At 35.8% G+C, this 21636-nt stretch overlaps 3 protein-coding genes across 5 annotated transcripts; 1 reads left to right on the top strand and 2 right to left on the bottom strand.

Annotated features, from left to right (window-relative positions):
• Nucleotides 1-689: 689 nt before the first annotated feature.
• Nucleotides 690-4265, bottom strand: LOC113858926 (trihelix transcription factor ASIL2-like). The gene is made up of 2 exons (XM_027491728.1): nt 3237-4265; nt 690-1106 (listed from the first exon to the last, which is right to left on the bottom strand). Exons 1-2 carry the CDS (start codon nt 4114-4116, stop codon nt 1093-1095), a joined length of 894 nt encoding a protein of 297 aa, XP_027347529.1. The 5' UTR covers nt 4117-4265; the 3' UTR covers nt 690-1092.
• Nucleotides 4266-6855: 2590 nt separating this feature from the next.
• On the top strand, nt 6856-10608 carry LOC113860209 (F-box/LRR-repeat MAX2 homolog A). The gene has a single exon (XM_027492894.1). The coding sequence runs from the start codon at nt 7063-7065 to the stop codon at nt 9214-9216; it is 2154 nt and encodes a 717-aa protein (XP_027348695.1). The 5' UTR covers nt 6856-7062; the 3' UTR covers nt 9217-10608.
• LOC113860208 (serine/threonine-protein kinase EDR1-like) lies at nt 9424-21566 on the bottom strand. 3 transcript variants are annotated; one of them, XM_027492891.1, is made up of 18 exons: nt 21153-21566; nt 20944-21021; nt 19700-20096; nt 18245-18448; nt 17715-17903; nt 17270-17514; nt 16569-16688; nt 16248-16337; nt 14713-14808; nt 13836-13934; nt 12888-13011; nt 12220-12505; nt 11352-11475; nt 11236-11255; nt 10876-11032; nt 10064-10352; nt 9901-9973; nt 9424-9741 (listed from the first exon to the last, which is right to left on the bottom strand). In XM_027492891.1, exons 3-18 carry the CDS (start codon nt 19946-19948, stop codon nt 9659-9661), a joined length of 2448 nt encoding a protein of 815 aa, XP_027348692.1. In that variant the 5' UTR covers nt 19949-20096; nt 20944-21021; nt 21153-21566; the 3' UTR covers nt 9424-9658. The 3 variants fall into 3 exon arrangements, with proteins under 3 accessions (XP_027348692.1, XP_027348694.1, XP_027348693.1); XM_027492893.1 differs by lacking the exon at nt 20944-21021 and having other exon boundaries at nt 21381-21566; XM_027492892.1 differs by lacking the exon at nt 20944-21021 and having other exon boundaries at nt 21153-21487.
• Nucleotides 21567-21636: the final 70 nt, after the last annotated feature.

Below are 21636 nucleotides of genomic sequence, written 5' to 3'. Positions count from 1 at the left end.
CCAACATCTCTTAAGGGTTAAGGATTTGTTTTTTGGTCAACAAAGCTTAAGCATTTTCCGTTGTTTAAAAGGCTTAAGGAGTTTATTTGAAGGTGGTTTACACCGGTGGTTGATTAAAAAAAGGGAAAAAAAACTTAACAATAATTGAATTTAGCTTATTTCAGACTATGGGCCTTGGTGCTTCACCCATTTTATTCCACTCCAAGTTGGGCTCAAAACAGGAATACCAACTGTGTGGGCTTATTCAAACAGGAATGGACTTTGACCCAAATACACAAAGGGGGTACAGGATCCCGGGCTGGCTCATTTAAAGAAGTTGGAATAAGTAGAAAGGGCAATCATGGAAAAAGTGCAGTGGAGGCGATTTGAACCAATTTTAGACAAAATATCATACGATTTTATATCTTTTTTAAAATGCATATTTCATTACAGAGGATGTTTGGTTTTCAATAGGGATCTGTATGTAACCTTTCTATCCTCCCCATGAGCACAAGGAAATAAGAAAGCGAGATTGGGGGCAAAATGAACTGACTGAAGTCAATTGAACTATATCTTTTTCCTCACTTGAATTGCATAGGAATAAGTATGTTTTTTTTAGTAATAATCAACGTGTCCTTAAATTAATTTATTAATTTATTTTGCATTCAAAACTACTTGCAATTAAATGCTAAGCAAGAAAGTAATAATCAGTACCGTGCTCTCTTCCATTTCATTTTACGAAGGATTTAGGAACAAGGCAGAAAACCAGTGCAGAATAAAATCAATAATGTAAATCATCACTAAAAATCTAAATGAGTTTAACAAAACTGTAAGATTCAACCGAGTAAGCCATCCACAATCTCTTCGTTCATATTTACCTTCTGAAGTTCTTCAAAGGTGATAAAAGAAAAAAAGAAAGTATATTTACTTACTTCACAAAAGCAAGTATTACATTATAAATACAACCATACCTGAATCTCACTGTGAAATGCCTTTCCTAAATTATATTTTTCATTCCAAAAAGGGGGCCTATATATATATATATATATATGCTTTCATGTCCAAAGGTAAAATCTATCTATTCTTCCGAATAAGATTCTCCATCACCGCTTGCTATGAGAAACTGTCTGTTTGGTGAAAAAAACAAAAACATATTAAACGAGAGCAAGAATACAGAACTATTGCAATTATCTGAAACTATTCAACCTATACAGTAGTAATTCATTCTACTATCTATGCTTTTCTTTAAAACTTATTCAAGATTTAAAAGAAGGGTCCAACAATTAATAACTAGAGAAATGCCATTTGTCTGATTCAACTGATTGGCATTACCCAATGAATAAAGGTCAAAAAAGTCAACGAAAACTGAAAGTAACGCTCAAAAGATGCCACCAAGTATGAATGGACATAAACGTCAATTAAAGGAAAGTATACCTGCAAAATTAATCTAAGTAGACATGAAAAACATATTTATTTATATAATATCTTCAAGAGAAATTGAATTTTAACTTATTATTACTATATCAAATTTTTTTAAATATGGAGACAGCAAAAAAAATTTTAAACATTTTTGACAATGAGAAAACATTACATATATATATACAAGAAAGCACAAATCCTGTTACGAAAAATTGAGATGCATGCCAAAAATTGTGCAATTTCTTTTTGCATCTAAACCATTTGAATGATAATACAGATTATTAATATTAAAATAAATCATAAAAATCATGACTAATTCTCAGATTATATAGTATTTTAAGTATAAAAAAAAGGGTTAAATAAACAACTGCATGAATGCAGATTACAGCTACTTCAAATAAGGACCTGATGCAGTAGGTTTTTATGGCAAGGAGGAGATGGGCGTTTTGAACACTGGAGACATAAATGGGATTATGGGACATCATACAAAAGTTAAACCTCAATAAATATAAAGAAAACTACTTTTCTTTTCAATTTAACACAATGCAAACAAGAGACTGTAATAAGCAATAACATCCAACTTTGGCTCTTCTAATACAAAATACTTATATGGAGCCATAGTATGACGTTCCAAATTCATGCTATGGGAATTTTTGGTCTTTTGGTTGGAGAAGGGGGTATATATGTTGCGAGGTGCTGTTGCACAAATTGCACCGCCTACACCATATCTGTGTTTAAGGAGGGGAAAAAAGAATAGCTGATAGTAACAGCTGTCTGAGAGACAATCCAGTTTTTGCTTCATAAAAGCTGTGCACAGTAAATTTTGGTTCCAAACGAGAAAAGCATACAGCTGAATGTCAAGGAATTTGGACAAAATGTTATATCATATGCAACCAAGAATCCACGATGAACTCTTGCCAAATCTTATAATGAAATTCTCTCTTTCTAAAACAACAGCATACCTAATAGGACCAAAACCACATATCAGAAATCCCGTCTTGGGCTTTTAAAAGTAGACACATAAATACCAATACTATAAATTGTGAGGTTATGTGGAATTCCATCATTCTGTCAAAAAGAAGATAAACCCAAGTACTCGGTGGAAGTGTGGCACCGATAATAAATCGAGAAATGTCTGTGAAAATAACATTCAAGTACACCGAAAATGAGTAACAGAGCACAAGTGAATCTTATTAGTACATCCAACTGAGTAGCACATATAAGTGGGGCCACTTCAACCTCAGTAAACAACTTTTTGTTTTTCAGAATAAAGCAAAAGAAACAAATTTATATCCATCACAATCCCAAGGGCAACATATATAGTAAAAACACGCAACGGATCAAAACATTTTGCCTTCAGCAAAACAGATTTGTTTCAAACAATAAATAAAAAACAACAATTCTTTCAAACTTCAGTTTGATTAAGGATTCGCGCAACCTAAACATCAGTTCAGCACATAAATTCCTAAAAGCCAATATATTAATATGAAACGCGGAAAAAGATCAACCCTCTCAAGTTCCCATGCACTTCCACTAGTATAAACTACATACAATTAATTTAAAAAAAAAAAATCCCATGCGTTCCACAACATTTAACACTAAAAACCAGGCCATAATTCAAGCAAAAAACAAACAACCCGTCGGTTACCATCACTAACTACATCAATTTCCCAACTCCAGCAAGCGATAACAAAAGACTCAGCATTAGCAGACAACAACATCACAGTACAGAACTATTAGTAAAGTGTTCTAGTGACAGCAAACTATTAAAAACACAAACACATAATTATTAATAGAAATTATAAATAAACATGAAAAACAGAGAGAAGAAAACTGACCAGCTCCAGAAGAACGTTTGGAGCGTTTGATTTTCTGCAACTGAGCCTGCGTTTCCATGAAAAGCTGCATTCTCTGGCTCTCCAAATCCTTAGTAAATTGCATTCTCTGTTTCTCCAACTCCACCATTTGCCTTTGCTTCATACCTTCCACTCTCTCGTATATCTCGCCGAACCTCTCTATAGCTTGAGCAAGTTCTCTGTACCCAAATTCCCAATCCCTATCACTCTCTCTCTCTTTCTTCCCACTCCCCGAACCACCGCTACTCGACCTCCAACCCTCCGACTCGCCGCTCTCCGCCTCCGCCGCAGCCGCCGCCGCGGCGGCGAACGCCGAGAAATTCCGCCGGAAGGTCGAGTCCTCCCTGGCCGGCGCCGGAGCCGGCCGTTTCTGAGTTCCGGATCGGGGACCGACGGGATGTGAAGGTATCCACGCCAGCGGCTGCGGCTGCAGCGGCGGTTTGGCGGCGGGCGGCGGAGAAAGCTTTTTGGCCGGAAAAGTGTCGCCGATGAGGGCGTCGAGGCGAGAGAAGAAAGGCCAGGGGCTGAGATAGCCGGAGTGCGAATCGGAAACCCTAGCTTTCTCGATCTTGTACTTCTTCTTGAGGGTGTCGATGCGGTTCTTGCACTGAACGTCGGTGCGGAACGGTTTCTTGCTGTTGTTGCTGACGTGACGGTGGTTTACGGCGTCGGCGACCTCCTGCCAGTGTTTCTGACGGAGGTTGCCGCGGTTGAGCTCAAGGTAGCGCTCGCCCCAGGCGTCGATGAGGGTGAACGTCGCCTCCTCGCTCCAGCAGTCTTCCCGGCCGGGGAACGGCGATGACGACGGAGGACGCGGCGGAACAACCACGGCGGTGGACGGAGCTCCGGCAACGGAGTCCATTAGCGGCTTTTGTTTTGTCTTGTTTGGAACGGAAAAGAGAGTGAGTTAGGAAGCCAACTTTGGGTAATATTTTACGAAGTTGTATACAACGATAGTCGTTTACCGTGCGGGAAAACACATTCCATTGTTCTTTCTTCTGTTTTCCTCTTCTTTTTTTTTTTTTAGCCAAATGTTGCTGCGTTTTCGATTGGCCCATGGGCCCGGTTTATTTTTATACAGGCTTAATTGCACGTTTATATTCCTTTCATAAATATGATAAAATAAAAAAAATCTATGAATTAAATAAAAATAAAATTTAATACAATTTCATTTTATTTAATATATGTGTAATGTATATTAAGATAATAAAAGGTGTAATGTCAAGTCTCTTATCCAACATTTAAGATAAATAAAAATAATAAAATAATATATAAATTGTATTAAAATGATAAAATTATTATAATTTTTTAAACTTTAATTTAATTTTGTGAATTTCTAATAGAAACGTGTATAGATATTAAAAAACATTTATATTCAATTATAATATTTTTATTAAGAATAAGGTTTTATAAAATTGACATTGATAATATTTAAAATTATAATAAAAAATAATGAAATGAGTAAAATATGCATTATAAAAATTATGAAAATTTTATTTTTATTAAAAAATTATTTTAAGAATAATTAAAATTTTTAATAAAATTTTAAAAAATGCCTGACACATTAATATGGAAGTAAAATGTTATCTTTATCACCATGATTGTTTTCGTTGTCATGTTTTTTTAGGACACGTTGAAGATTGTACTCATTATATAATAATTTGTGAGGCTATGAGATTTTTCAATCGTAGTAGTTATATCATTCATTTTATTAATTTTGCATAATACTATTTCTTAACAACCTTGTAGTATGTGTCCTTGAAAATAAAATGGTGTTTTATAAAAGGTGTCACAAATTTAATAATTACACCATTGTCTACTTTGGTGATGTAATGACTTCAAATAATGCTCAAAATATTTAAAGTAGTTATTGCATATTAGATTTTAATGGATAAAAAATATTAAAAAAACAATATAATATCAGTAAATTTTAATAGTAAGATGATTATCAGGAAGATAATTTGTTTAAATTATTTTTTAATAGACTTTAATGAACAATTTTAAATTTTTTTACCTTTCATATCTAAAAATTTTTAATCATTAAATAAAAATAAATAAATGCTTTGTATATTTTCAAGAAAATAAATATATGCAATTTCTCATTTAATTCTTACTTTATAAAGAAAGTAACGGACATAACAACTATTTTTAAATTCTTAAATTAAGTATTTTATCCTAAATTTTTTTTTGCAATCATTAATAAAATAAAATATATTATTAATTTATAAAAAATGCATAGATATTTATATAAAAATAATTTTATTGTATCTGTACTAATTATATAATAATTTGTGAGGCTATGTGATTTTTCAATCGTAATAGTTATAACATTCATTTTGTTAATTTTCCACAGTACTCTTTCATAGAAACCTTGTAATAGGTGTTGTTGAAAATAAAACTGTGTTTTAGAAAATGTGTCACAAATTTAACAATGACATCATTCTCTAGTTTAGGGTTTACTTTCTTCTCTTAGTGTAATGACTCTAAATAATGCTCAAAATATTTAAGGTAGTTATTACATTATTATATTTTGATGGATAAAAAATATTAAATATATATATATATAATATTGGTAAATTTTAACAGTAAGATGATTATTCAAATTTTTAAAATAAAATTTTAATGGACTTTAATAAAAAAAAAGTACCCTTTTTACCGATAATTTTAATGAATAATGCTCTATATATTTTCAAGAAATATATATATAATATTTCTCATTTAATTCTTTCTTTATAAAACAAGAAAAGGACACGACAACTATTTTTAAATTATTTAAATTAAGTCATTTATTCTAAAAATTTATGCAACAATTAATAAAAAATAATACAGTATTAATTTATAAAAAACTAAGAAATATTTATATAAAATAAACATATAAAAATAGTTTTATTATAGTTGACACATTTTATATGTTTTTTTATTTGAGTAATTTATACACGATAATAACACATCACCTCTCTATTGTATTTTAATTTATTATTTGAAGAATTTGATTTAAACAGTTAAAAAAACTAAAAAAATGAAATTGTATATCGATTAAAGTACATAAATTAAAGGTGTGATGAAACTATTTGTATATTTTGCTGTTTGATAGGCCTGTGAGGGGCTTGAGATGGGCCTAACGTGGGCTACGGAGTATATTTTCTTACAGGCCTTGGTAGCTGTGCTTGGGATTGGGGTTCATATTGTTGGGCTTTTGGTAGGATCTGGATTCAGATAATAGCAAAGAGAAGAAAACACCTTTTCAATAATGAATCATACGGATATTGTATTAAGGGTCTTGAAATTAGTTGAAATTGTAATGTAAATGCTTCCCCTAATAGTGTTTGTTAGAGTGATTAAAATATGCAACTTAGGTCCAAAATATTTCATACATCACAGCTTATAATATGAGTATGAGTATGGTTGGTTGGATAGTATTTTGACCATGACATCTAAGATCAGTCAATCAAATTATTTTGCTACACCAAAAACCATTACATTTCAAAAAGAGAACAGTAAATGTTATAATAAAGTTATGGTAATTTTAATGAAATCTTATCTGAAATGAATGGGTCATATGTGGACCCTTGAAAACGTGGTGACAGATTTCTGAAGCACCAAAACCAAAGCCTTGACTCATTTTCATTCTCTCTCTAAACAGATACATCGAATTCACGTGGGTCTGCATGTTCCTAACAAAACCCCTCACTACCCATTAATAGCACTCACTACCTTATTCAAACACTTCTCTCCAATTGCATCTTACAACCTCAGAAAATTTAAATACGAAAAAAGAAAAAGAAAGTTGGAATTATCTTACCGGAGAATGGCTGCAACCCAAGACGGCACCACCGTTAGTCACTTGCCAGAGGAGATCCTGCTCAAAGTTTTCGCCGCCGTCTCCGACCCGCGCACCAGGAACTCGCTTTCCCTCGTGTGCAAGACCTTCTCCCGCTTGGAACGGAAAACGCGAACCTCCCTCACGCTTCGTGGAAACGCGCGTGACCTTCACCTCATCCCTAATTGCTTCACCGACGTCACGCACCTTGACCTTTCCTTTTTGTCACCGTGGGGCCACGCGCTTCTCTGTTCCTCGGCCACCGCTACCTTCGATCCCCGCCTCCTCGCCCTACGCCTCCGTGACGCCTTCCCGCGCGTCACCTCACTCGCCGTCTACGCGCGAGACCCAACTACTCTCCAACTGCTCCTCCTCTCCCCCTGGCCGGAGCTCCGCCACGTGAAGCTCGTCCGGTGGCACCAGCGCCCGCCGACGTCGCAAGCGGGATCCGACTTCGCGACGCTGTTCTCGCAGTGCCGATCAATTGTCTCGCTGGACCTATCGTCGTTCTACCACTGGCCGGAGGACCTACCGCCGGTGCTGGCAGCAAACCCCGTCGCCGCCACCTCGCTCCGACGGTTGAACCTCTTAACGACGTCGTTGACGGAGGGATTTAAGGGATTTAAGTCTCACGAAATCGAATCCATCACCGCGTCGTGCCCTAACCTGGATCACTTTCTCGTGGGTTGCACCTTCGATCCGAGGTACATAGGATTCGTCGGGGACGAGACGCTGTTGGCTATCCCTTCGAATTGCCCCAAGCTCTCACTGCTCCACATGGCTGATACGTCGTCGTTTTCGAACAGGAGAGAGGAAGAAGGGTTGGGTGGAGAAGACGCTAGGGTTAGCCGTGTAACGCTTGTGGCGTTGTTCTCTGGACTTCCTCTACTGGAAGAGCTTGTATTAGATGTTTGTAAGAATGTCAGAGAGAGTAGCTTTGCGTTGGAAGTGTTGAGTTCGAAGTGCCCTAATTTGAGGGTTCTCAAGTTGGGTCAGTTTCAAGGGATTTGCTTGGCCCTTGAGTCTAGGCTTGACGGAATTGCCCTTTGCCATGGCCTTCAATCCTTGTCTGTTAGTAACTGTGCGGATCTTGGTGACATGGGGTTGATTGAGATTGCTAGAGGGTGTTCCAGGTTAACCAGGTTTGAGCTTCAAGGTTGCAAGCTTGTTACTGAACAAGGGTTCAGGACTTTAGCTTGTTTGCTTCAAAGGACTCTGATTGATGTTAAGGTTTCTTCTTGTGTCAACCTCGACACTGCAGCGACTCTCAGAGCTTTGGAGCCCATTCAAAACCGTATTGAGCGGCTCCATGTGGATTGCGTGTGGAATGGCTTGCAAGAAAGTGACAGCCTGGGACATGGGTTTTTCAATTTTGACCTTAATGGTTTGGATGAACTGGGTGATGGTGGTGAGTTCATGGATTACTTTGGAGATGGGGAAGGTGAAAACACCGGCAAAAGGAAGAGGCAGAGATGCCAATACGATATGGGAGTTGATGATGCCTTCTTGCAAAGCAATGGCAATGGTTTCTATGGAAAGAGTTGGGACAGGCTGCAGTATCTTTCTCTTTGGATAAGAGTTGGTGATCTGTTGACTCCGTTACAAGTGGCAGGATTGGAGGATTGTCCCAATCTGGAAGAGATTCGTATAAAGGTAGAAGGAGATTGCAGAGGACAGCCGAAACCGGCAGAACGGGAATTTGGCCTGGGCATTCTAGCTTGTTATCCGCAGCTATCGAACATGCAGCTGGATTGTGGTGATACTAAAGGTTATGTTTACACGGCGCCATCGGGGCAGATGGATTTGAGCCTGTGGGAGAGGTTCTTTTTGCATGGGATTGGCAGTTTGAGTCTGAATGAGCTCCATTACTGGCCCCCACAAGATGAGGATGTGAACCAGAGAAGTCTGTCACTTCCAGCTGCTGGCTTGTTACAAGAATGTTATACTCTGAGGAAGCTCTTCATTCATGGGACAACTCACGAACATTTCATGAATTTTTTCCTTAAGATACAAAACCTAAGGGATGTACAGTTGAGGGAGGATTATTATCCGGCGCCGGAGAATGACATGAGTACAGAGATGAGGGTGGGTTCGTGCAGCCGCTTTGAAGATGCACTGAATAGGCGTCGAATCTGCGATTGACATGTAATATTGCTCAAGCCCTGACCGAGGAATTGCTTGGATGTAGAAACCGAAAGGATAGAGATCATTTGTTTCGGAGTTTTACAGTCAATTTTTAACATCATCCCCGTCTTTAACTTATTTCTGTTTTCTTTCCTTTTTTATACTGTAACAATGAGACTCGTGTCCAATGTTTTAGTCAAGAATAATTCATTCTATACGGATTAGAAATTAGATTTTGTTACTTTTTTTTCATAGCACTGAAGATGTGGGTGATGGATTAACATTCTTTCATTGCCCCACAAAAGAGGTTGCATCAAGTGTACGATCAGGAAAGCGCTGACGCTTGTTTCAATATGTTGAGATATAGAACAAAATTCATAGTTTACATCAGCCGAGAACACAAAGTAACAACTCTACCCAAAGTTTACTATGTACAAAAGATAAAACACTGCATCAGCATTCAGCACATTGAGTACTCGATGTCCACCAAACGAGAGAGGATCTCTTCACAACTTGGCCGCTCTTGTGGTTCCGCCCAACACTCTGCACACGAAAGTCAAGCAACCAAGTTAAATTAGATGTCTCGACCAAAAAAAATGTTGAACTAGATAGGATCTGAATGATGCGATTAATATAACAGGATTAATAGCAGTAGAAAAAGTCCTCGAATCAAGTCATAAATATTTTGGCAGGTGCAGAGACCTGAAATCAGCCTGCCCAGCGGGCCTTCAGGAATCTCCAATCGGGAAGCCTCATTAGCAACGGTATAAACCACCTAATCAAATTTGAGAAGAAAATTCGGTAAAGAAGCAACCTCGAAATAAAAATCTTCATAGAATATGAGTAAATCGTCTGTCAAACATACCCTCTCTGGTGGTACGCCTTCCCATGGTCTATTCAAGGTGCAGAGCTCCCACATTATCACTCCCAGGCTGAAGATATCGCATTTTTCAGAGAATGGTTCATTCCTAATAAGTTCAGGAGCCATCCATTCCGGGGTTCCAGCTGAAGAAGAATCTCTCATGGGAGAATCTGTTATTATTCTTGAAAGTCCAAAATCACATATTTTCACTGTCCAATGCTTGTCGACAAGACAATTCGCACTTTTCACGTCACGGTGAATGATCTTCATTCGATGTATGTGCATCAGGCCCCTAGTCACGGCCAAGATGTTCTTGTCAATGTTTAAGTTGTGAACAGATCAAATGCAATCTTACTAATATCAGCTTTCAAAAAAAGATAATCCACGAAATTGACAATAGTAATACAGAACATACAATTTCAGTAACAAGTACGTTTAAATTGACAATAGTAATACAGAAGATGCACGATCATCTGGCATTAACATATTGAGGTAATATAAAAATTAAGATCGGAATTTCTGATGAGTTGGTAAATTCCATTTCTTTTACATTGGGGAAAAAAATTAGAAGTCAAATTTCACTGCCTCATTCACTATGGTAGGATTCGTCTCACTATTCAACAAGGCTGCATGAATAAATTTATTTTACTACTGCCCCTGTCATCAAATATATGTTATAAAGTAATGGAAAACAGAAAAACAACACAGATTTCTCACATAAACGTTTACCTATATTGGAAAACAACGGAGAGAATAAATGGATGTGTTCAATGAGTAGAAGGCTCTTAAAGTTATGCATTAACCAGAATGCTTACCTGCATATATCACGCAACATCTGTAGTCTTTTCCGCCAGCTAAGCTTCTTTTTTTGACCGCTCACATGAATCAAGTAAAACAAAGACCCCATCTCCATATATTCAGTCACCATTGACAAGCGTGGAGGCTTTGTGCAAGCACCAAGGAATAGGATTACTGCAAAAAATGTATCACTTGATAAATAACTGATATCATTTTTAGAATCTTAGTCAAGGAAGGATTTGGTATTTATTCCAGTCACCAAAATAAACAATAAACTTAGATTGTCTTGCATAAATTTTCATATCTACAAACAAAATGTACAAGATCAATTAGTGAAAAGCCCCATATAAATAACTAGTTAGAATGATAGAGTGTACCATTAGGATGTCGGAGCCGGCTGGAGAAAAGAAAGACACAAAGAAATAGTCTGGGAGTCAGCAAATGTTATATGTAACAAAATATAGCTGACGAATGGAAAATTAATGCAAAATACCTGAGAATGGATATCTCATTGCAGAAATCTTCCATGTTTTCAGTAGTTAAATCTTGCTCTAGGAAAACCTTGATTGCAACATCTGTGCCATTCCATATGCCTCGGAAAACCTCTCCGAAGAATCCTGGAAAAGAATAGAGCATTCAAATTCCAAAAATTTATATGGAGCTAGTTTTCCTCAGGGTAGTTCAAATCATGAATTTTATGGGATAGTTTTTGAATTGTCAACAGTAGAGTCCGTAAGAAATTAAACATTGACTAATAAATTGAGCTAACACACTTTCAATAATAATGGCAAGGTATCTAATTTTATTTTTCCCCCAATTACTGAGACTCCAATTCTCATTTCTTTAAAAATCCCAAAAGCTCAATTTTCTCTCCTATCATGTTTGATAAGTTTCCGTTCCTCAATTACTAATTCTTAGCTATATTTCTTTATTAATTTATTGATTATTTAATATCTTTTCACCTCCTTTGGCTGAAACTTACATATAGTTCTTCCATTTCTTTTTCCTTATTCTTCATGTAAAGGATATCCACACCCAGACAACTCAGCCTTGAAATCGTTGAAAGAAAAATTTAGTGAAGGTTTTTTGAGGCTTCAGCTCTTCAATTTAAAATCAGACAATGGAAAAACTAGGATAGTTTCTAGTTGGCCGAGACAGATCTGAACCAGATCTGTCCCAATCAAGCACAAATATGTGAAAATCCAACCTCATGAAATAGGTTGAGTCAAGTTATCAGCCAGAAATTGATTTGCAGCCATTTCAGAAATTCAGCCATAGAAAAATCATCAGTAATACTAAATCGCACTGCAAAAAACATGAATTGCGATTTCAATAACCATGAGGTGAAAGCTGAAACTTACCAATCCCAACACGAGTTCCCACAGTCAATTCTGAGAAATCAATATTCCATTCTTCATATGGTAACAGAGGTCTATTATTGAACATTGGTGATTCAAGAACTTTATTCCAAGTAGACTCCAGTTCATCATTCATTACATATCCAGACAGCTCGCTTCTCTCAGAAGCTTGTCCTCTATAATCATGTGGTGAAGAGGGTAATGATATTGCCTTTTGAGAATTTACATGGTTACCGTGAAGCGAATATAAGGGGGACCTTTCATGACCATCAAGATGAAAGTCTGACACCTGTAATATTGCAATAGAGGAGGAATCATATGCGACAAACTTCGTGTTTTTAAAACGGAAGCTAATGCAATTTTTTTATTTATAATTCAGGCGTTAAATACTATAATCATCAACAATGAAGCGTATTACATATTCTATTTCCAATTATGGTAAACTAAATTATACTATAGCCATTAAGAAATTAGATGGTTTGAAGTGCTTTCTTTTTCATAAGAGAAATATCAGCTGAAGAATTATGACAGCATGTTGATGTCTTAATAGATTGAGTGATTCAACCAAACCATGGCTATGATGCATAGAAAACGCTGAAAGATGCCATAGGCAGAGAATGGAGGTTTAAATTCTAGCATACTCTGTTGTTACAAAAACAATGCAGACATACATTTTTCTGTAGAGCTGCTGCACTGCTAGTTCTATCATTTGGAGAATGGGGCAATGAACTATCATCCCCTTGTTCTCTCAAAAGACGATTTTGCTTTAGTGTTTCATTCATTGCCCGTACAGCCCTACAGAGATAAAATCATGAGTTATCACTGTATTAAAACAAAACAGCAGACATACTATAAATTACATATTAATTAAAATAACAGATGATTATGCACTATGACAATTGAAAATAAAGGATCATTGATTCACTTGACCAAAGTACAAATATATTCATGCATCCGTTGCATCACAATGCAGTAACTATTTACAATAGTCAAGCAATTAAAGGATCATTAATTTACTAGACCAAAGTACAAATATAATTATGCATTCGTTGCATCACAATGCAGTAACTATTTACAATAGCCAAGCATCTAGCAATCTATCAAATTACCAAGTTGTGAGTAATTAGCAGAAACATGGTATGGGTAGGGGTACGTGATTATTAGTTTTGTATTATTACTACAAGACTTCCTTCAAAGATTACATAGTATGCAATATGTGGTACAGTGAATTTGATATGCAGTAAGCAAAGTTATTGAGAGAATCTAGTAATTATAGTTGAGTTATAACACAATCCAGGGTAAATTGATCAAGCAATCCTAATTGAAAAGTTAATATTTTGGAAAAAATAATTTACAACTCACTAGCTACCCAAATAATTCAAAAAAAAAAAGAATTATTAAAGATAAAGTTAATGATGAAATAGTACAAGGGTGAGTACAGATTAGCTTATCTTGTTATCAGGAAAAAAAATTCACAATGTTCAAGACAGATATCGGCTGATTGTTTTTAGCATAAAGCAATCAACACCAAACAAGCCATATAAACAAGTTAGCATTTATCAGCACCAAGGACAGCATGCTTGGCATATAAACATCGAAAAGTGCAATAAAGCAACAACCTCGCAATATCATCACCAATCTCTGGTGTAATGCTGATACTTCTTCTTCGAATCCTACGAGCTTCTGATGAAGATGCACCATCTGACTTATAGCTGGATCTGAAAAATGAAAAAAATTCATCTGTTTAAAAATGTGACAAAAAATTCTCTCATGAAGGTACATATTGACATACAATGGCTATAACAAACATATTGCCCACACCATCAAATTTACAAGTAGAAAAGGAAAAAGTCTATAAGGCTGTGTTTGAGAGTTAGTTTTTTTTTTTTGGGAGGGGAGGGAGGGGGAAGGAAGGAATGAGAAGACTTATGTGATGATTATCCATGTTTGGAATATTTTAGCCCTCCAAAACCCTCATTCCTCCCTTACCTTTCAAACATTTTTGTTCCCTCTCTTTCCAAACTCTCAAACAAAGCCTTAGTAACTAGTCCACAGCACCACCTAGAGTGACAATAGTATATCATTTACTTAGTTACTTAGTTTTAGGGCTGGCAGTTTAAAGTGACAGCTTTTCAGATGAAATCCAAACAACCAACATTATTATTTTTATCAAACTTGAACTGACGCTGAATGTGAGATTATTAAAGATTTGGCAACCAACAAAATTTCAATATGTAAATGCAACATCATTAAGTGTAGAACCCATAAAAGTTAAAGACATGCTCTGATAAAATGTCTCATACGTATGATAAATAAAAAGTGAAAAACATGATGGAATAACCCAACATTGGATAGAAATAAATTGAAGAGTTAAGAAGCAATTAGTTTTCATTCACTAAATGACCACCCGGTATAAAAAATGTAACTGAAAAATAAACTAGCCAGCACCCAATTACAGAGTAGGAGTAAATATTAAGGGATCATAAAGGTACAAACCTGGATGTAGACTGGTCATCAGCAAAATCTCTAAATGCAGTCCTACCACCACTAAGCTTGGACCGTCCACGTGCTCCAAATGATGGATGTTCTGGACTGCAAAACCAGAAATATTTGAAACACAAAAAGAAGACAATAAATGTTTAATATTCTAAGGAGTTTAGGTATTTACAAGTTGGAGATCATTTTGATAATGTTGCCACGGGCTAAAAAATTAATAATACACATTACACACACCAATTAGAAAGAACAGAATTGGCATTGTCTTATCATCAACAGAGAAATCATCTTTTACCAACAAAAGCATGCTTGATACAAGAACATATATAGATGATATACAGGCACATGCAAATGTGCATCTAATTGGAAGACTTGATATTTGACACTTTAAACCATGAATAATTTCTACCCAAATGTGGATTTATCCAATCCAACCATTAGATGATCAGAGATTAGTAAGTTAATTAGATATGGTGAATTTTAGATAAACATGGTGTTAATAAACAAAATTAAACAGATAAATAAATACAATATGAATATATTTTATCTACAGCCTCAGTCTAATTCCAACAATTTGTGTGAGATCTATTAGTCAGCAGATTAAAAAGGCCTAATATCACATACAAAAGCTTCAGCATACATGCTAAAATTAGCATATTCTCCCTTAGAAATAAAAATGTAAAACAGAATTGTTGATGCAAATGAAATTTCATCATAAGTTTCACAATTGCAATTTCGGACAGAAGCTATTATTAGTATTGTCATCTAAAGCCAGATCCTAAACATCTTAGTCCAAAAATACACACACTACTTTCAAAAAGTCAGAATAGTAGTCTGCAATCAACCTAGACTATAATGACCAAACATCCACCTTGTGAAGCCAAGAAGATTTCTCAATAGAAATAACAGGCTTTCCCTCTATACTGGTAATATTTTTGATAGATTCTTTATCAGAAATAACCATTTGTCAATTATCGTCGCTTTCTCCTTTTATCATTGTGTGTCTCAGACCAGACCAAGTATGTCTTCATGTAAAGAACCACTGTGTAAACTGTAAACACTACTTCCAAGGTAAAGATGAAAATGTGATTGAGCAATGGCAAATTTCAGAATTACAGACCAGAACCATTATTTTTCTGAAAACATCAATATAAGAGATAAATCCCACATTTGGAAAGAGTAATCATCAATGTGTACAGCTAGTCTATCTTATCATAATGAGTATAGGATAATTTCATAGTACATTTCTTCATACGGCAACTACAGGATTTTTTTCATGCCAATAATATCATGTAAGCCTGGCATATTGTCAAACACTCTAGGCTCTCCACCTCTGAATGGTTGACAAAGACAGTCAATTCAGATTCAAGAAAATACCAATAATGTCAACCATCCAAGTTAGATTAAAGCTTGTATACAAATAAAATATAACAATAAAGTAACTAAAACCAATATCATGAACTATATCAAAAATTTGTCCTGAACCTAACATGCACATTCAGATCAATCCAAAATACAAGGAAATTATGAATAACCTTGAACTAGCAGTCCTCTGTTCAGCTATGACCTTTCTCGGACTGCGCCGACCAAATGCAGTTGCAATGTTGGGCTCACTATGAGACAAACTGAGGGAATTGACAAAACCATTCAATAAGAAGCAGTTGGTATTCTACATCTTTCAGAGATTTAGAAAAATAAGGTTCACAAACTATTGGGGAAGGAAAAACAGATCATCATGAAGAAGGCATTTTAAAGTGAAATGGGAAAAAACAAATAGAGAAGAAAATCTTTAACTGAAGAAAACAAATAGAGAAGGCCAATATGTAACATTTCTGGATAAGCAATGAAAATATCACCTCCAACTCCTGTCCAGCTTGGTATTTGATCGTAACATCATATTTCGCAGGGGAAGGCCTGATACATTTGAAGATGCTTCAAATCTTCTATGGGATTGGAGGTTTTCCTCCTTTTCAACACTGTCAGAGGGGACCAAGAGAATTAATACCAGTCAATTGGCAACTCTTGTAACTGACAAACAGATAGCCCAGAGGTTATTAGGATAGGCCAATGCATAGTCAGAATTTGCAATCAAAAGTACAAATACAAAAGGCTTAATTATAATGCTGGTCCTCTTAGTTCTATTGAAGTCTAGTTTTGGCCCTACCCCACTAATTTTCAATTGCAACAATGTTATTCTCAGTTTTCAAATCATAAAATAAAGTCACCCTGTCAGCTTAATTCTGATATGACATGTTATGATGTAGCAATGCCATTTTGCCAACATGGCATAAAATTTGATGATGAGGCACTGTTTTCTTGACTTTGCTGATTTGGATACAGTATGGCCACATGCCATTACCAACTCAGAAAAAGAGTGCCCTATTAACATCAATCTGACAAGAGGACTGACTGAATTGAATAAATTTGAAAATTATAAGGACAATATTGTTATATGTTACAAAATAAAATTAGGGGACAATCAAACTTTTAAGAAAGTTAGCAATGCAATTAAGCAAATGCAAAACACAACCAGTTTCCAGAGCTCTCAGGATCTAACCTCTCTGAAACCCCGTATAAAGGACTATTTGGTTCTAATGGTGAATCACATGAATCATTTTCTGCAGAATCACTCTCTCCTGCTGCAGAAATGTGTGTCATAAGAATTGACTTGGTTGAACGTGGTAACAGTTGTCCAGGGAAACGCATAAGATCAACCAGCAGTTCCACAGAATTTAACATAACTATCACTGACATATGCTTGTATGAGTCTACACACTCAGCAGCCCCATCATTTGGAAAACCCTAACAAAGAGAATGGTGAAGCAAGCAAGACATTCTTCAAAATTAGATATATAGTAAACAAAATGGAATATTTATCATTGATTCTTTTGTTAAAATTATTGTCATTGGAATATCAGATTGAAACACGGGTAAAACTCGTAGTCAAGTGTATGGCAAAGAATAAATGCAATTTGCAACAACCAAAATAAATGAGATTTTACCATCATAAGCCTACTTTCAAGACCTACAGTATCTGCTAATACTTTGAATAAGATAGCACGAGGACGGCATGACCCATGCCTTATTTGCCCCAGCTTTTGTACACCATGATTCTCAAACATGTGGGAGGACTCCTCAAGTGCAGCTTTTGCTGGACTTTCAACATTGGGTCGCTTATAAAAATCAGAAACCTGCGCAGAAATTGAGGTCAAAATAAATGCTGAGCACCTTTTTACTATGGTTCAAAAGCAAATAGAAGCAATGAATACAGTGTTCTAATGAAAAATTAACACTAATGCCAACCAGCAAACTTGTAATTGATAATTAAGCTCAAAGCATAAAGTAGATAATATTATTAACTCACTTAACCACTGCGACTATTTTGGAAAGTATTTGATGTCACAAAACACATTTTGTATAAGGAAAAAAAGATAATCAGATGATCACAGTGGAACAATAACAATATATATTATTATTAGGAAATATGAACACAAAACAAGAGCTCAAAATAATATGCACTGAAGGCACATACTAATCCAGCTATCTTCTTAATCATCGCAGGTGGATTTGAATTCAATCCTCTAACCAAAGCCACAATTAGTTGCTTCAACATAGATAACCTTCTATCTTTCTCTGCATCCACAACAATGACATCAGCCCTAAAACCCTCTCCACCCAAAGCTTGAAGCTCATCCAAAGTAGGAATTCTATCAAAATTTTCCTTGAGTCTTTTCTCCTGCACATTATCAGTTTAATTAAGGGCAATAAAATATAGAAAGTGTTGCAAAAGATATTTAAGTTACAAGGAACAGGGATACCACAAATTAAATACACAATGCATGCCATAAATGAGCAGAAGGTTATAGCAAAACATTTTAAAACTATATCGCTAGCTTCCTAGTACATCTAATTAATCACAAGAACTTGAATAGATACATCAAACAAAATTGGCTGAAATATATTTTTCAATTGGAAAAATTCAATGGAACATGTATCATAACTACATCAAATTCCAAAAGATTTAATAGTGAGTTTACTTCTTCCTACAAAACTAAATGATCCTTGCTTTAAAAATCAGTTATATCTCTGATGAATGTATTGACTATAAACATTTAACCACTTTGCAGATGCACAGGCAAAGACATATTATCCTTTCTCTCTAGTCAGCACCAGGCAAGGTAAATATGTGCCATTAAGAAACAACAACTTTAGCCTTCTCATGCACATTGCTATTCCATCCCCACTAATCACTTCAAGCACCAGTACATGTAGGCTACACCACTCTTAACAAGTAGCTGCAAATGACCTTCCACTAAGTTAATATAATTTGAGCAGTTATGCTCAATGTCTGTAGTTTGTAGAATCCTGATTTCCCCTGAAAAAGCTGCTTTCCAGAGGGGTCTTCTTTTCCATTTTTTATTTAAATTTATTTATTAAGAGAGAGGATGAAGAAGACAATACAGAACAGAATATAATATCATCCCAAAACATGAAGATACAATTTCATTGGAGGTTTTCTGCCCATGTGAAGTTACAGATCAACTGAATTATTCTCAACTAATGAAATGTAACTCTGTCTATCAATTTGTTTGACCTTAATCATTCTGAATTAATATCTCCAATACAATGAGCAGGTCAAATTTAAAAAACAACTACACTCCAGCCCATGCCATAATAAGATGATCAATCAAAATGTGTTAAGCAAGGAACTCATTATTTTAAACTACAAAAAAAGAAGAAGCACAAACTAACACAATAACAGTTCTGTAAAGAACAAATATCAAATGCTCAAGCAAACTTCAGGAGCACATTTTGAAATATGAAACAAGGGAGATGGAAATAAGAATTCTTACACACTTTGGCAACTATTTCTAAGTTAAATTTTACTTTTCAGCAACAAGTATGCACAACAAGAAATTACTAGCAATTCTAACAAGAGCAATTATATATACTGAATATGAAGGTCGCCATATGAATCAATCCTCACCGGTATGACTGAATAAAAACCATTTGGTATTGGTTCTGAAAGCATTCCAGTGCGCCAGAGAATTTGTGATGCATTCTGAGGTGACATAGCATTTTGGTTAGAATGGCTAGGTGATTCTTTATTATTTAAGGTCTCATCTTGAGATCCCAGAGAAACGGATCTAAATTTTTCAACAAACTCTGAAGGCCACCATGACATGTTGGATGGCCTTTGCTGTGCTGTCCCAACATCTTCTCGTGACTCTTCCATATTTTCATCAAATGGGAATGTATAACCATTTCGCAACACTTCTTAGCCCGTAAGAGATGTATCAAAGCTAAAAGTAGTTCTAAAACCACCAGTCATTGATACACATACTTTTGCAGCTCCAACTGCTTTAATCTGGAGGTTACACAACCTGCATAAGCCAAATAGCAAGGTATAGGCATATTATATTGTGGTGTAAAATCAGTACAGTACAATTCATTAAAGCAAGAAGGAACACTTTATCTTAAGATCAAACACTCAGGCATAAATATCAAATAAAGTCACGATTACCAACCATCAGTATTTACAACTACTAGTTATCTTGTTCATTACATTCTACTTGTACTAATTCTGTTGATTTGGTATACCAATGATTAGTCTCTTCTTTCAAGCATCTTCATCTTGATTATTATTATTATTTAATTTCCATCCATAACTTTCCATATAAACAACTATCCCCACTGAAGTCTCCAGTTCTACTCTCTTCTCTTTTCACATTCACAGTCAACTTTACTTTCCTTACCTCTCTTCTACACTTGTTTCCAGCGCAAAAGGAAATGAAGAGCTCCAGATTTCAATTCAAATAATCTTCTCTTACCAATTTATCCATTAATGTATTTCTATAATTTAACCAACACCACCAAGAACAACAAAATCCAAAAACAATATATCAAATCCGCCACGCATCGCATCCGCCCAGCAATAAATGAAACGTGTTACTACTTCGACAAACAACTCAGAAACAGCTTACGATATAGCAGCAACATCGAAAACCTCAAAGCAAGCATCAATGATCTAATTCCAAACGCCATGAATCCAGTAAATCTAATTTCCAAAGCTAAGAATCGCACAAGAAGAAGATAACAGAGAAAAGGAGAAACACTAGAACCGCATTCGAACTTATTTATATTACATTGAAACTCAACTCCATTCACTCTAAACTCTAAAATATAAATCCGCGAGAAGCAAAAGAAAGAAAAAATAAGAATAGATGATACCATAGAAAGCACCGTCAATGAACAAACATCCAATGCGAAGCGGGAGAGAGAGGAGGAAGAAGGTTTAAGGTGAGAACGCTGCAGCAAAAAGACGAAACAAAGATAACGGAATTCAAATTGCCGCCAATAAGAAGAGAAGAATGGAAGAAGACGTTGACGAAGAAGAAAGAAGCGAAAAGAGACAAAATAGAGAGAGGAACGGTTAGTACCAGCAAGAGATCGAAGCATTTGAGCGCAAATTGGCGTGTCGTCCAATAGCATTTGAATCTCAATCTGCCTCAACCTTTTATAGAGGCATTAAACGCACGCACGCACGCACGGTAATAAGGGTGAGGAGAAAAGGACAGAAAGAAAGCGTGACGATGATGGAAACGAGGAAATGAAATGAAATGAAACCAAAGAGTGAAGGATTTGATGGTTTTGGGTTTAGGACTTACGGGCATTGATGGAGGGAGAAAGCGATGGGCTTTGCTTTGGGTTTGGAATTGGAAGAGAGAGAAAGAGTTGAGAGGTCACGTGCGAGGGCGAGAGGTCAGACGAATCTGGGGACCTCTCTCCCTCCGCCAGCTAGCTATTACCCTTGCCTCCGCGTGAAATCAAAACTCTTGCCTCTTCTCCTTTTCAACCCTTTTAACCCTATTCTTACACCTTTTATTTAACTTACTATGCAAAGTCTAATTCACCTTTTATTTA

This window comes from Abrus precatorius, unplaced genomic scaffold, assembly GCF_003935025.1.
Source record: "Abrus precatorius isolate BTA unplaced genomic scaffold, Abrus_2018 Scaffold2, whole genome shotgun sequence".
NCBI lineage: Eukaryota > Viridiplantae > Streptophyta > Magnoliopsida > Fabales > Fabaceae > Abrus > Abrus precatorius.
The sequence above is the reverse complement of the archived record's forward strand: the minus strand, read 5'-3'. Positions and strand labels throughout refer to the sequence as shown.

Bases quoted from the DNA above. Each gene is read 5' to 3' on its own strand.
- LOC113860209 (XM_027492894.1), top strand. From the start codon at position 7,063: ATGGCTGCAACCCAAGACGGCACCACCGTTAGTCACTTGCCAGAGGAG.
- LOC113860208 (XM_027492891.1), bottom strand. From the start codon at position 19,948: ATGGAAGAGTCACGAGAAGATGTTGGGACAGCACAGCAAAGGCCATCC. The intron at 16,689-17,269 runs GTTAGATCCTGA...CCCCTCTGACAG, and splicing joins TTATACGGGGTTTCAGAGAG to TGTTGAAAAGGAGGAAAACC. The intron at 10,353-10,875 runs GTAAGCATTCTG...GGCCGTGACTAG, and splicing joins ATGTTGCGTGATATATGCAG to GGGCCTGATGCACATACATC.
- LOC113858926 (XM_027491728.1), bottom strand. From the start codon at position 4,116: ATGGACTCCGTTGCCGGAGCTCCGTCCACCGCCGTGGTTGTTCCGCCG.